Source organism: Amblyomma americanum, chromosome 9 (genome assembly GCF_052857255.1).
Source record: "Amblyomma americanum isolate KBUSLIRL-KWMA chromosome 9, ASM5285725v1, whole genome shotgun sequence".
Classification (NCBI taxonomy): Eukaryota; Metazoa; Arthropoda; class Arachnida; order Ixodida; family Ixodidae; genus Amblyomma; species Amblyomma americanum.
The window spans coordinates 131,736,090-131,751,328 of record NC_135505.1 but is presented as its reverse complement, the minus strand read 5'-3'; the positions used below and the strand labels follow the sequence as shown (position 1 = coordinate 131,751,328).

The window sequence follows — 15,239 nt, the reverse complement described above, 5'->3', positions numbered from 1 at the left end:
GCAAAGCAACCTCCCCAGTGCGCGTAAGTCGTCCAAATAATAAAAAAATTGTTTTGGCCACAGTGCCCAGCGTAAGCACATTTTCAAAATTTAAAAAACTGATATGAATATCAGTTGAGTTGGGCAACACGCCTCTCGATAATTAAGGAACCTAACAGTAATAGTTAAAAAGCTAACTATTCAATATATTTTTTTTACCAGTCTGCTAGGTACCACCTCTCAGCTGTACTCCGATGTACAACGCCGCTGAGAATGTTATGATGAAGAAGCGCTCTTCTGGCTTAAAAAGCTGATTTTTAAAAATTGTGTAAAATTGTTGGTGAAACAGCCTGCATAAAATCTCAAATAAGGCTGTTTTACTTCCGGGTGACCTGCGCTTACTCTTGATAAGACTTGATAAGACTCTTGATAAGAGTAGATATCTGAGCCTAACACACGTGTCACAAGAACAAAACATGAAAAACACCTATCCGAATACAGATACCGTAGTGATACATTCAAATTTTCATTTTTCCCACATGTGATTCATGAATGGAATATGTTGCCTCCAGAAATTGTGAACCAGATGTCCCCTGAAGCATTTGTATCGAAGCTAACAAACCATCTTGAAAATTATTAAGAACAGTGTCACCATGTGCGTTTATGTGTACCTTTGTGTAAAATGAAAAAAGTTCCTTCTCTGCTGTTTCTCTTTTTTTTTCGCACTTTTTCATATGTATGTAAACCCGATCCTGTTACGGCCTCAAAGTGAGGCCAACAGCATGTACTAAATAAATAAAATAAATAAATATTCAAAAAATGATTGCTATACAGAAAAGATAAAAAAAACAGGAGGACACAGTTAGGAACTGCTTTAAAGGGACTATGCCATAAATTAATTGAGGCTACCTAAAGCAGCCGAGAGATAGGCATTCCACAACTCGTCACCCCAGAGCAAGAATTTTTGTGCTAGCGGCAATAACAACGAAGATATAGACGGTTCACTCGTATACGAGGGGGAAAACAGCTCTGGGACTGGGCCCCGCCCATGAACACGTCATCAGCAGACGTTCGGTTTGAGACTTCCGGTTGTCGGTTATCCGAGGGGAGCGCGCGTTCCTTTGCTTGCCATCTGTTGCAGACTTAAGGCCCTGTCATACTAGGCCAACTGTTGGCCGATTCGGTCTGCCAAAACCGTGATGTCTGGCGCTATGTCACACTGCGCCGGCGAAAACAGTCGGCCGAGTGTCGACGTCGGCGCCAGGTCTCCCACAAGACGGCAGTTGGCCGATGGTCCGCCAACTCCCAGATCACACTAGCGAGACGACTTGCGATACCTCCCGCCGACTTGGCCCTTTCTCGTTCTCACTCTTCTTTTGTCGTAACTCATTTAAATAAATGCCTATATAGTAAAGCAAACCCCTTAACAATGTACAAACGTAAGCGCAAAATGAGACACATTCACAAGAACGGTTTTGCTGTCAAAAGCATAACCTTGCAATAAACTATGGTCAATTTCCGCGACGCCTTCGGCAGCGGAGCTAGCAGACAGCTGCGGGCGTCAGGCGAGCAGGACAGCAACGGCGGGCCCGCGACAGCTGCGAGGCGATTCTGGCGAGAAATTTGCTCGTATCACAGTTGTCACTTTTACCTGCAACTCGGCATTGATCAAATATCCTCAAAAATGCTATTTTTTCACATTTCTGTATATCAACGTTTATCATTTACGCCAAAAACATCTTAACCTCATATTTATGACCGCGGCCGACGGGATCCAGGCTACTTGGCCCGCCGGCTGGCTCGCTTCACGTTCGCACCAGAAAATACAAAACAGCCCTGCTATCAGAAAGACTGCCTGTTATATTCGAGCAACGATAGCACGCCTGCCCAAGAGCCGAGCTTTCGGCAACGACGCCACCCCTGCGGGAGCGCCGAGCGACGAACTGCGCTGCTTCCCGGCTGCCCTGGTCGTCGCTAAGCCTGGCTGGTTTCGCATCGATGCCGTAGCTGAGGGTGCTTCGTAACTAGCCAGAGCTTAATAAGGAACTACCCTAGTCACTTTGCCTTTACTGTGAGCCCGTTCCATAGTAAAGTTCGGCTGCATTTCCGTGACGCCTTCAGCAGCGGATCGAGCAGACGCCAGGAGAGCCGCACAAAGCAGCAGCAGCAGCAAGCGACTGTAGCTTGAAATTGAAATTTCAAAAATGATACTGTTTTCACATTCATCTATCCCAGAGCTTCTTATGAACGTAAATCGAGTTCGCTTTTGGTGAATGTTTTTGCCCGGCGGCCGATCTCGCGAGGACCTGGTCGGCAGACTGGTTTTTGTGTCCGTCGCCGTCTCCAACCATGTCACACTGCGAAGACTGCCCGAGGGGCTCGCGCAGCGGCACGAGCAGACGACTTTCACGGCTACCGGAAGTGTGCCCGTGACGTCTGGCTTCCGTGGCTCCAGCGAGTGGTGGCCTGCCGACGTCACGGCACTAGTCACGGCACTAGTGACGTCTATTTTCACGACTTTACTTTCAAAATCGGTTACTACGAAAAAATCCATCGGCTGCGAATTTTGAAAAACACGGTTTAAAAATTCATAATAAATTGCATGCTCACTTCCGAGCACTCATACTTAATGTGGATGCTTCTCAGCATCATTTCTAAGCATTGAAAACATTTGCAAGCCACATTTAATTCATTGCATAATCCCTTGCATAGATCCGTGGGAGTCCTCACACCACCACTGCGCAGCGGTTGCGCGATGCGCCACTTCCCTAGAATTGGTACGTGCTGGAACCGGGCCAGGTTTTGATACCCAGCTTCGTCTTTTGTGGCAACCTCTCACGATCAGTCGTTAATTTAACTGCGACCTGCCGCGGTCGCTGACAGCGGATAATTTGTTCCGACATGAGATGCGAATGCTATCGGGTCAAAGCTGGTTATTTGCTTTTATTTTTGGTACTACGTAACTCTGAAGTATTTCTATTTAGGATGTAAGAAAGACGCGTTGTGCTATTGTGCAACTAGATGATAAGATTATGGTAATGTCGCAACCGTGATATTCGGTTGAAAGTGGAAATAAGATTGGATTTGGAACTTACACCGCAGATTAAGGTTGCAGCTTTTTTTTCGGGGGGGGGGGGGGGGTGGGGGGAGAGGGGATGGACAAAAAAGGAAATAATCAGAAACAGATCCAATAAGCGGGTACTGACGTTTTACCAAACTATTTCAGAAAAGCACAACATTCTCTGCAAGAGGGAAAATAACTTATGTTTATTTAGTCATTTTTATTTCACACACCACGTTAGGAGACATCTTATGCTCACAAGTCAAAATTACAAGCTATTTTTACGCGCCATTGTTAATCGAAGCTGTTGAGAAAGCAACATCCATATAAGTGTTTTCAGATGAATTTTCGTCAAAGGCCAAGTTACTCTCTAAACAATTGAAAGCAATTTAGTGTAGAAGGGTGTTCACTGGTAGGAAATCCTAACGCGTGGCCCGTGTCTGCGCTCAGGTCTGATTCAAGGCAGCAGCTCCCACTTTATCTGAAGCTGGTCGTTATATATGTACCCGTCACGGATGAGATTTTCGAGGTGAAGGCAATCGCCGAAGTATATTAGCGGAGAATTTGATGTTGCTGGCTTTTGATTATCTGGATGATATGGATTTGGTTTAACTTCAAGCACATGGTCTGCCGATCCACTTGGATGAATTACGCTGATCCTGATCTTGTGCTGGAATGGCCACTGGACATAGTCGTCCATGTCGCATTTGTGCAGGGTGTACATCAATTGCAGAACTATAGGCATGAAGCCTCTCGCGAACCTGACTCCAGGAGACATGCGGTAGCCGCACAGGTACACCTTTTCGCTTTCATACTTCGCCGCGCCTATCTTCATCGCCTCTTCTTGAAGCGATTTCACTCCGTTTACAAGAAACTCGCAGTGCGTCACTTGTAGTGCTCTTATTCCAGGCACATTTGGGACATACTGCAATGATTTCTGAACGCTTCCCTTCAATTCAGCCTTGACTTGGTCAATGCTAGCTGCAATCTTCGATAAGTCAGCTCGAGTTCTGCCAAATTTATCCTTGAATGTTTTTTCTACACTATTTATACTTCTCAAAGAAGTTTTGACAGTATTCAGGCATGACACCAAACATTGTCTGAGATCAGCGTTGGATGACATTATTTCTTCGTGGTTCTGTCCTATTAATATCATTAGGTCTAGGCGGAGAGCCTCCTTTATTGAGTTTATGCCATGTGAGATTTCGCTTAATCGGTCGCCATGCGTGCCGATATCAACAGCCATTGGCCTCAGATAAGCTGTGATTTCATCCCCCTTTCTTTCAATGGCTCCTCTGAAAGAAGTCAATGATGCTGCCTCATCCAAGTGAGACACCGGAACTTGGCTTTCGGATGTGACAGGCGTCGAAGTGTTGCAAGAGGCCGACCGGAGATGCGTGCACACGTCTCTGCAAAGAACGGTGGCCGAGCACCTGGTACAACGGACGGAGTGGTGTTCACATTCCAGCAGGAAATGCTGGGAGATCCGTGAAGCAGCCGTCGCATACTGGCAGCCACTGCCTTCGTTCCAGCACTTGACCTGCAGGGACACAAAAAAAGTCATTCGGAGACTTGTTGTGACTATTTGGCGAAGGAGGTACTTGTGACATTCTCTAGGGTAAGTGAATCGGAATTAACCGCTGGGTTGTGGGGCTTTGACGGCTGCTGATTATTTTTTATTCTTCTTCCTTTAATTAATTTGGAGATATTAAATGCTGCTCGTGGCAAACATTTAGCAAGGCAATCAAGTTTTCAATTTGCTGCGCACACCGACGTGTGTTGTGTACCTTGATCAGCTTGTCCTACGAAAAGCATGAAGAAAAATATGGGTGACAAACAGATTGAAAACATTTTGCCTCACCGTTCGTCGAAAGTTTTTGAAAGGATGAGAATGTTACTGTGAACTAATGCACCGTGTTAGAGAAAGGCAGGTAACTTATCCCCCAGCTTTCGGGAAACAGGTGGGAGGTCACACTCTTTTGTTCAGCGAAAAATACGACGGCCTGCCCCTGATAGCTTTAGTCTCAATGGAGCACAGCATTCGAGGGTGCATCCAGGCGCTGCACGAGAACTTCATCGCGGCGGCTTCAGACACCCACGTTAGAACAGCATGCAAACCTTTAATCTAAGAAAGGCTTGATCAGTACAAGAAAAGGAATATAAGCTGCTTTGCACGTAAGGCGAAGGTAGAAACAGCAACACGTCGGCCGCACTCGACTGAAACGCAGGGCTCTGGACCACACTTAACAACATGCTAACCATGGAAATACTAAATCCTGCTGACTATGCGAGGAAACTAAGGCTCCGCATTCAGCTATCTGATTACTTTTTAAACATGGTAAAGTAATGCAAAATCTATGACCTCTTCTTTCTCTTCGTGCAAAGGTAAATTCGCACAAAGGACATGTTTCTATGACAGCTCGGTATGGTATGTCTTGCCTTAGGAGACAGCGCAGTTAAAGCGAGGTTTAGCTAGTGGATATCTTATTCACAAATTACGCACCTTTTTGAGCCACGCTGGCACCATCTCACGGATTAACATTCGATTCACATCCTCAGCTACGTCAAAAGGCTTCCTTTAACTGCGAAGTTTCTGAGAAAACTGTATAGCTTTCCTCTGTAGCCGTATGGCTGCGGTTAGGTGGATGCCAATGAGTAATTACTCCCTCACTACATCCTCAGCTAAAACCAGAACACCATGCTTATCCAGATGCACGCAGTTAACTACGAAAAGTTAATACCACCTGGTTTCTTTCGGAGCTCACCAATGCACCACGCATAACATCTCCATGAGTCGAAAGCACTGGAGACAGAAGTTTTCCGCTCACTACATCAGGGTCCGTATTACGAGTTCGTGGCATAATAAAAAGCGTCATAATCTGCCACAGCGGCCACACCTGATTGGTCGAAACGCCTGAAGCGGATGTGGTGGTTCGGATGCACCGAAAAGGGTCGAACAAACCGACGTCGTGACGTCAAACACCTAGCAGACGCTGAAGTACCGCCAACATGGCGGCGTGCTTGGAAGCGGGGCCTCTCACTTCGAAGTGAACTCGTCGACATTACTGCGTTTTTCGGCACGGGGCCTGGCTATTGGGTACGGGGCCTTCGCTTCGCCTTATCTTGCCTGTAACAAATTCGATGGACGATAAATTTGCCCTGTTTTTTGTTTCGTTGGACGATTTCGTAGCTCCTAGGGCTAACGAGAACTCGTTTTTTTTTGTCGTGGCCTCCGCGGTGCAGCCGGTGTTGTGCTCGCGCTCCCTTCCTGCTGTTGAGTTCGGCGAATTTGGACATGGGGGAGGATTCCCTGAAAACCACCGCAAAGGTGAATGAGCCCTCTGGAAGTAACGTGGCTGCAGGAATGTCGGAAGCAGCGACGATAATAGCGTCTCCACTTGTTCGAAGATGTCATCAGATGACGAAGTACAAGATCAGTGTTGCCCTCTTCAGTCACGCTGGGGTTGAACAATTGCCCGAGAGCTGCGCCTTCGACAGAGGTTCCGCGTTCCGGTCATCAGTACAAGATCTTTCAACCCCTGCTGGGAGACAGCCCGCCTTCCTGTGTCATGCAGGCGCCTTCCGGTTCCACATGGGCGCGGTCCGGACACACGTGCGCGGCAACCTGGAGGCCGCGTGGCCGACAACGTGACAGGGCCCTGTTCCCTTTCCCTCGACCGAGCTGCGAGAGAACATCAGGACCGCCCTGCCGTGCTGGTACCATCAGTGGCATCGTGTGATTGGACATCATTCTTCGAACTGTATTCCCCAGCAAGGGATCGGGGGAATACGAAGAGTATTTAAAGGGCTGCTGGTTTGGTACCAGAAGAGAGCCCCCTTCTTGAGAGATACCCTTTGCTGGGAGAGACTCCCGACTGCTAAGAAGCTCTCTTTACTGAGAAGCACTCTCAGTTGCCCTTACTTGTACATTGTGTAAATAGTCTGTATAAAGTTTTCCAAGTTTTCTTCCTCCGATCGTCCTCGTCTTTTCTCCGGCCCAGTCACGCTACCTGAATACCAACAACTGGTGGCAGCGGTGGGATGCTGCTACCTGAATCCCAACACCGGGCTGCTCGCGGAGGCCACGGTGTTGTAGAAATTGTTCTCTTCATTCAAACCGGATGGCGACACTGCCAGCGGAGTCGTCTGCCTACGTTGAGTGATGTCAACATAAACCATAATGTCCCGCAAATACTTGCGTTTATCGCCCGCAAACGAGCATTTCGTGTTCTATAACTCCATATCAGCTATTGAAGCTCCCTGCACCGTGATCGTGTGTATTGCCTGGCAGCGTGAAACAGCTCGTGTGCACGGATGGTCTCTCGCCAGCGACGCGCTGCTAAACCGCCGCGTTTAACACAATAATAATAATAATAATAATAATAATAATAATAATAATAATAATGATGATGATGAAATGAAATACATGTTGAAACATGAAATGAAATACATGTTGCCGGGTCAGCCGAAGCCTCCACATGGCTTGTATGGTAGTGCCCAGCCATACAAGCCATGTAGAGGCTTCAATTATCATTACTATTATTGAATTTTTGGGGAAAGGAAATGGCGCAGTATCTGTCTCATATATCGTTGGACACTTGAACCGCGCCGTAAGGGAAGGGATAAGGGAGGGAGTGAAAGATGACAGGAAGGAAGAGGTACCGTAGTGGAGGGCTCCGGAAAAATTTCGACCACCTGGGGATCTTTAACGTGCACTGACATCGCACAGCACACGGGTGCCTTAACGTTTTGCCTCCATAAAAACGCAGCCGCCGCGGTCGGTTTCGAACCCGGGAACTCCGGATCAGTATAGCCGAGCCCCCTAACCTCTCAGTCACCGCGATGGGAGTGGTACATGTCACCAATTTTCCCCTCCCTTCCCTTTTACCCTCAAGATAAATAAAAATCCGTGTTGTGCGAACAAGGTAGTCACCTTTTATTTACCATCGGTTATCGACGGCTGTAGCGGCCGCCTTCTATCACTGCAAAGCTATGTGTAGTTGAGCACAATATTATCTTCTTTAAGTACACCTCCGGCCTTTACGGTACAGAAAAGAGTACCTGAACTATTATTTTTATTTGTTGAAGTCCACTGGGTAAAGAAAGTAGCTTTAATATTACCTGTTTACTGTTTAATGTGATAGTAATTGGTTCTTGGGGGAAAGGAAATGGCGCAGTATCTGTCTCATATATCGTTGGACACCTGAACCGCGCCGTAAGGGAAGGGTAAAGGAGGGAGTGAAAGAAGAAAGGAAGAGAGAGGTGCCGTAGTGGAGGGCTCCGGAATAATTTCGACCACCTGGGGATCTTTAACGTGTACTGACATCGCACAGCACACGGGCGCCTTAGCGCTTTTCCTCCATAAAAACGCAGCCGCCGCGGTCGGGTTCGAACCCGGGAACTCCGGATCAGTAGTCGAGCGCCCTAACCACTGAGCCACCGCGTGATGGGAAACTAAACTTGTGGATTGGTCGCGTTCCATTTCTCGGGAAAGGACAATAGCGACGCTGGATGTTTTGCTGCGGAAACCACAACGCAGTGACATCCTGCCGCCGCTCAAAGTCGCAACCGAACCGACATCCGCTTCCGGCGTTTTGATCAAACAGTTGTGGCGGCTCCGGCAGGTTATGACGCTTTTTATTACGACACACACTCGGAATACGGCTCCAGGGCTTTTAATGTGCGACATGTGATTGAAAGCGGCTCTGCACGGCCCTGCAGTTAGCATAGTTGCACATATATTTTTCCCTTTGTGAGACTTCATAAGATTCCTTGGATTTAAAATTTTAAGCCTTGGGCGTCCTCTTTAATTTACGATAATGGTTTACCGGGGTTTAACGCCCCAAAGCGACACAGGCTACGAGTGACGCCGTAGTGGAGGGCTCCGGGAATTTCGACCCCCTAGGGTTCTTTAACATGCACTGACATCGCACAGTACACATGCCTCTAAAATTTCGCCTCCATCGAAATTCGACCGCCGCGGCCGGGATCAAACCCGGATCTTTCGGGCAAGCAGCCGAGCGCCATAACCACTGACCCACCGCGGAGGCTTTATTTGAATGCGTAAGCCTTTCTTGGCGCATGAGTGGCGTGGACCGAAGTTGGAGATGGAAGTTTGTGGACGGAAGTTGTCCGCACGAACTGTCAATCATAAGTCGTAAGGTAAATAAATTAAAAAGTAAAAGTTCATGAAGCGACTTCATAAGCAACATGAATGCAATGAAATAAAACAAAAATAAAAACAAAAAACAAAAGTAAGAAGGAAACCCAATAAAATAAAAAGTACAAATAAACAACAAGAAAAATGAAATGGGGAAAGCTTAAATAAGAGAGCAGAATAACCAAAAGATAAAGAAAATAAAACCGAGAAATCGACGGAGAAAGAGAGGACAGGAAAAGGTCTTCGCATTTCCGCTCTTGAGCAGACGAATACAGTACTGTAGTCTTTTACGGATACCATTCGTATACAGCCTAATTTCAGGTCTGCTCGATTTGGCTGCACTTTCTGCACCAGTTCGCGAGGTGCAGCTCTCTCGCACTCGATTGGATGGATGGATGAATACGGCTGAACCCTTTAAATCGGGCGGTGGCTGAAGCCACCTAGCCATGTCTTGTGAAATTTTACTCCTGTCTTGCTTTTAGCCACCAATCGTATAACCTTCGCTTGGTTACTTCTACCCACTTAAAATCTACTTTCCCTTCACTGTCCTTAAACCCCAATGCCTTGGGTAAATCAGCCCCGCTGCTTTCCACTGCAGGGTGACGCCCTTTACAGAAAAGTATCAAGTGTTCAGCCGTTTCCTCCTCCTCTCCACACGCAACGCACAACGTGTCTATCTCGCGGTACCTGACTCTATACGTCTTAGTCCGCAAAACTCCAGTCCTGGCCTCAAATAACAAAGAGCTTCCCCTATAATTATCATAGATATTTTCTTCGGCAATTTCCTGTTTAAAGGTCCGGTATGTTCCCAGTGCCGATTTCGTCAGCATCCCTGTTTTCCACAGAGCTCTCTCTGTTTCTTTAACCTTTTTCTTAAGCGATAATTGCTGATTTGCCCCCTTACTGCTGTCCAGCTATTTGCTTGTCAATTTTCTAGCTCGCTTTCTCCATTTCGTGTCAACATTCTTTATATACAGGTATCTGAAAACTTTCCTAGCCCACTGCGATTTGAAAATGCAGCTGGCGCCACCTGCACACTCGATTTGACTTCGTGCTGCACGAGTTCTTCTGCACTGCTGCCCTAAAGCCTCCCGGCGAGTTTTCTCGTGCAAGCAGTGCGAGGTGCTTGGCGCGCTTCGTAGCAGACGACTCCGCGGCCATGCTTGTTTCAATGCGCGCCGTTGAGACCACGGTTGAGACGGCCGCGTAGTGTTCCTGTATATGCTCCCGCAGCATATACAGGAACACTACGGCCGCGTACCCGTAAGAGACGCCGCATCTGCGCCGTGTCCTCAGCAAACAGATGAAGTAACAGTGCGCGTACCTGTGTGTATCCGTGCGTGTGTGGCCGTGTCTGTACGCGAGTGAGCGACTGGCTGGCATGACGCACTGCGTATGGGTTCCTCTCTTTCTGTCCAGCCTCGCGCGTTGCTTTACACCATTCTTCTTTTGTGTGCAAATACAGCCGCCGTGGTGACAGTGGTTACGGCGCTCGGCTGCTGCCCCGAAAGACGCAAGTTCGCTCCCGGCCGCGCCGGTCGAATTTCGATGGAGGTGGAATTCTAGAGACCCGTGTACAGTGCGATGTCAGTGCACGTGAAAGAACCGCAGGTGGCCGAAAATTCCGGAGCCCTTCACTACGGCGTCCCTCATAGCCGGAGTAGCTTTGGGACGTTAAATCCCCATAAACCATACACCATTTTGTGTGCAGGTATGATTATTTCACGCAGCACGATGGAGGCAGGTTATGAGATGTATAATACGTGGATGATCTCAACGCTTGAATCGCTGAGACATCAGTACCTACGCTCACAGCAGCGACTGGGCTTGAGGTCGCTGTCAGCTCCCGCCCACACCTACCAGTTAGTCTCTGACTCTCTGATAGTCATTATAGTCTAGTACACCATGCTAATTACGGTGCCGTCACTATCCGCCGAAAGTGAACGCGATCGAGTTGAGTTTAAATACAGTGGAAGTTATCAGGCAAACTCTTGGCGGGCACCCGCAGTCACATTTCAATAAAACGAAAACAGCTTAAATTACGCTCATGGACTGTAAAAGATCGTATCGAGCGGAAGTCTGAATAACCTCTCGAATTCAAAGTTTGTTGCCTCTTCAAAGTACCCGTTGAATCATTGGCGGCCGAACGGCCTGCGCCACTTTGCACAACGCGCCGGAAAGGTCAGTGTCAAATTCTTCACCACTTTTATAATTAAGAAATTTTATAGCCGTTCTACAAGATGTGCCACTTCGAGCAAATGCACAGCGTTCTATACAGCTAGCACAATCCCGCGCATATGTCAACACGACCGCAGCAGACGAACATTTCTGCACTTTTGCACTCGGTTTGGCCGCTGCACAGAGAGCACTAATGTCAGGCTTCACTCGCATCGTGACAACTAACGCTGCACTGGCACGGCACTTCTGTGAACTAGTGCAGAAATTGCAACCAAATCGAGGATACCTTTCATTACGCCGATAAAAGGGCGCTGCAGCAAAAGGAATATTTTACAGGGCTCTTGATTTCCAGTACGCTTTTATGCTGTGCTCCGACGCATGTGATATGTGTAGACATGCGGGAAACACTGTGCAACAACATCGCAAGGCACAAACGAAAAAGAAACATAAAAAGCTCATTCTCGTAATTACCTCTCTTCACAGGAGATCGTCAGCAGGGAAGTCCAGCAGACTGACGTCTTCCCTTTCGTAATGGTTGCCGTCCAGAGGACATTCGTTGAAGCCGTCCTGGTCGCACTGTTCGTAGCAGCACTCGCACAGCCCGTGCATGCAGGGCAGCAACGCGGTCCTCTTGCGCACCAGTCCGCAGGCGCTGCACACCCGGTTGGCTGGAATGGGCTTCAGGAAGGTCAGGGGCCTCCAGTCGAGCTCCGGGGCGAACCCAACCAGCGTGTACTGCCGGCTTGCAGGAGCCATAGCTCTCACTGTAGTACGTTCGCCGCGCTGGCTGCTCGTGGAACTGCTTTTGTCACCGCCTAAATGTGCGTCCTAATCTTGCTGCCGGCGGTCGTCAAGGCCGCAGTCGCGACTCCAGGAGCTCACTCACGTCCACGGAGTAAAGACAGAAAGGAGCGCCGACGTGGTGCAATGCGTTCGGCTGGCGGGATTTTGCTGCACTAATGCCCAGGGAGCGTCTGGCGAAAGAAAATCCTAGATGACACTGGTCCTGCGCTGAGTCTTGCGCAACCCTTTCCCCCTCCTATCTTTTTGGCTCGCCGAAGCAGCTTTGTGCATGCTTTCTTCTTTCCCTATCCTCCTTGCTGAAATAGCTAGGATGCCTCAATACTACTGTCAACACCCCCCCCCCCCCCCCCCCGCCGCTTCTCCGGGATGGGTGGTGCCTTTCTTGGAAAGGGCAACGTCGCTTCCTCAGGGACGGCCCACAAGCGTGAAAGGAGCCTAACCAATTCTGCAGGCATTTTAAATAAAGTTATTCTCTCTCTCTCTCATGACAGAAGTGATGCCAAAGAGCTAACCACCCCTACAAGAGCCTTTAGATTGCGCCCATTTAACTCTGTAGGGGTAACACTTCCTTAGTTTGGCCTTATCATCCTCAGCGTGTCGTTTTTACTTAACTGTTGCGGCAGACGAGATAAACAATATTCTCGCGAGGCGGCGCGTTCCGACGGGGCGGATAAGGAAAACAAGGCAACATAGAGAAGCAAACGAGGCGTTGTTATCTCAAGAGGAAATAGACCAAAAAGACGAATTTTATCGGCAAAATAAACACAAAGTGCTGGCCCTCGTCTAGGCTAAAATAAAGAAGTACACTGATAGCTGGCTGGCTGAAATAGGGGAGGGGGAGGCAATACAATTCTGGAACCATATAAGCTGGCTGCGTAAAACGAATTAAAGAAAACAAGAATAAGGCCATAGCCTGAGTCGCTTTTGGACGTTAAACTCCCTTAAACCAAACTCCAATTATATTATAATTCCGCTTCAACCTTTCACGGAAACGAGCGCTGTTGTTCAAACGACCCTAACCACAGCAACAAGCGATCAAAAAAAAAAAAAAAGAAAGCTGGTTGACACACACCGAGTAAAAATGCAAGAGCAAAGTTGGACAGGAGCGACACCCTCTCGAGAATTTAGAGGAGGCAAGTAGGCGGGGGTGATGTGAAGGGGGGGTCCGGTGTTGACCTTCCAAACTGGCTAGACCCCCTCCCCCCCCCAAAAAAAAATCACCGAGGAGCTTCTTTCGGTCACTCTGGCCCAGCACTGCCGTGAATGCCCAAACTCTCTAGAGGTTGTTGGTCTAGGGCCGGTAAGGGGGAAGAAAAATTCCATCGAAATATACAGGTGTGGGCTGCCGGGTCAAGGCAACAATTGCGTGCAAAGACTTACAAGAATAAACCTTATTTTTGAAGCGAAAAGCTTCCCACGGCTCGTCAACACCGGGCTTCGCGTGAGCCACACTACAGATTTGCCACAGCTGCGCATGCGCGAAACCGAGTGACGTCACGCGGAGCGCAGGTGGTCGCTGCTGCCGCAGCCGTCGTAGCCACCGCGCGCTGACTCCATCGTCTGACCTGGCATGCCTGGCAGTGTTCGGCCACAGCGCTGCGTTGGCGGTTCATCTGTCGGACGTCCGCTTTGTGTTATTCATTACGCGAATTTCTTCGTTTCCACGTACGAGGACGGGCAGACCGAGCAGGGGATTCTGCATACTACGCCTTGGGCCCTTTCTTTAGGGTGACGGTCCTTCCGGCGGGGGAGAAGGCGTCCGATGGTGGTAGTCGGTTTGTGCTTTGTTAGCACCTCTTCTTTGCCGACGAATGCGAGCCGGCGTCTCGCTCACGCCATTCACGTATGGGATGCAAACGCGTTTTTGGTTTCGGCTAATGCGTCGGATGAATGAACTCGGGTACCCATTTTTTTTATAGATCGGAGACGACTCGGTTCTTCTCCTTTGTTTTTCCTTCACGTGAGGAACTTATGGTGTGGGCTGTCTTCAATAAAGATGCAATGACAGATCCCATGTGGGGAGTGGGATGGTCCAAGTTAAAATGGAGGTACGGTCACGTGTGGGTTGTCTTCTTGTGTACCGACAACCGCAAGTGTGCAAGCTTCCGCTGCCCTTGAGCAAAGCGCTGTTCTGAATCGTGAAGCGCCGTCTGCACTGAGTGAGCTAAATATATATATATTCCATTTATTTCCATCAAAGATGGGGGAGGCGAGGCAAAAAGCTGCGATAGCAGCTTGACAAGTCCTCGTCCCCTACAAAGCAGCAGCAGTACACGCCGACAACCCGACATATCTTTCATCGAAGAAAAACATAATAATACATAATAAAGTACAGAATGCACTACTCGTACATGAAAAACATAATAATACATAATAAAGTATGGGATGTACTGCTCGTACAAAAAGTGAATACAAGTTTCTAAGTGGGAGGAAGATTAGATACTAATATCTAAGAAAAATGTAATGGTAAAAATGAGCGCACAAATGTAATACAGCAACATAAAGGCGACATTGTTTGATAGTTCATAACAAAGAAAGCATTCACAAATGTATGCATTCATGACAACTGAATTAGGCAAAGCTTAAGTATAAGTAAAAAATATATAGGACACACAAAGGTAACATTACAGGAATAAATATTTCAGTTCATGTGGCTTAAGATCAAGAATATGAATGTTATCCTTTAGGTATGTGTTTAGTATATTAGGAATTCGATATTTTAGTGTCTGAAATCCATAATTAGTCCGGAAGGAATGCACTTTCCAAAACTCGAGATTGCGTGTGGGGTAGCGTGATGGACCTTTTATGGCTAATTCGGCAAACCTTATTAAACTATTGCATTTAGCTTTCTTTTCCCTGATAAGCCCAAGGCACAGGTGATAATTGTACATGTTTTCAAAACGTATTATGCCAAGGTTTTGCATTACAGAGTATATATCACAATCGTATTGGGAGCGTGTAATAATTCTAAGAACCCTTCGCTGTAATATACTCAACTTGCTTATGTTAGTTAGGGTAGTAGTACCCCAGACCAGACTACAATATTGTAAATGAGAG

General features: G+C 47.8%; 1 protein-coding gene across 3 annotated transcripts in view; it reads right to left on the bottom strand.

Moving 5' to 3' along the window:
• Positions 1-2,947: 2,947 nt before the first annotated feature.
• Positions 2,948-15,239, bottom strand: part of LOC144104382 (TNF receptor-associated factor 6-like) — a 375,592-nt gene continuing 363,300 nt past the window's right edge. Inside the window, exons 1-2 of one of the 3 annotated variants that reach the window (XM_077637350.1) lie at positions 11,850-14,347; positions 4,465-4,580 (exon numbers count right to left, since the gene is read on the bottom strand). In XM_077637350.1, coding sequence (XP_077493476.1) covers positions 11,856-12,134 — 279 coding nt within the window. In that variant the 5' untranslated portion in view covers positions 12,135-14,347 and the 3' untranslated portion in view covers positions 4,465-4,580; positions 11,850-11,855. Of the gene's footprint in view, positions 4,581-11,849; positions 14,348-15,239 lie in introns of those variants that run through there. The other 2 variants (XM_077637346.1, XM_077637347.1) reach the window with 2 other exon arrangements.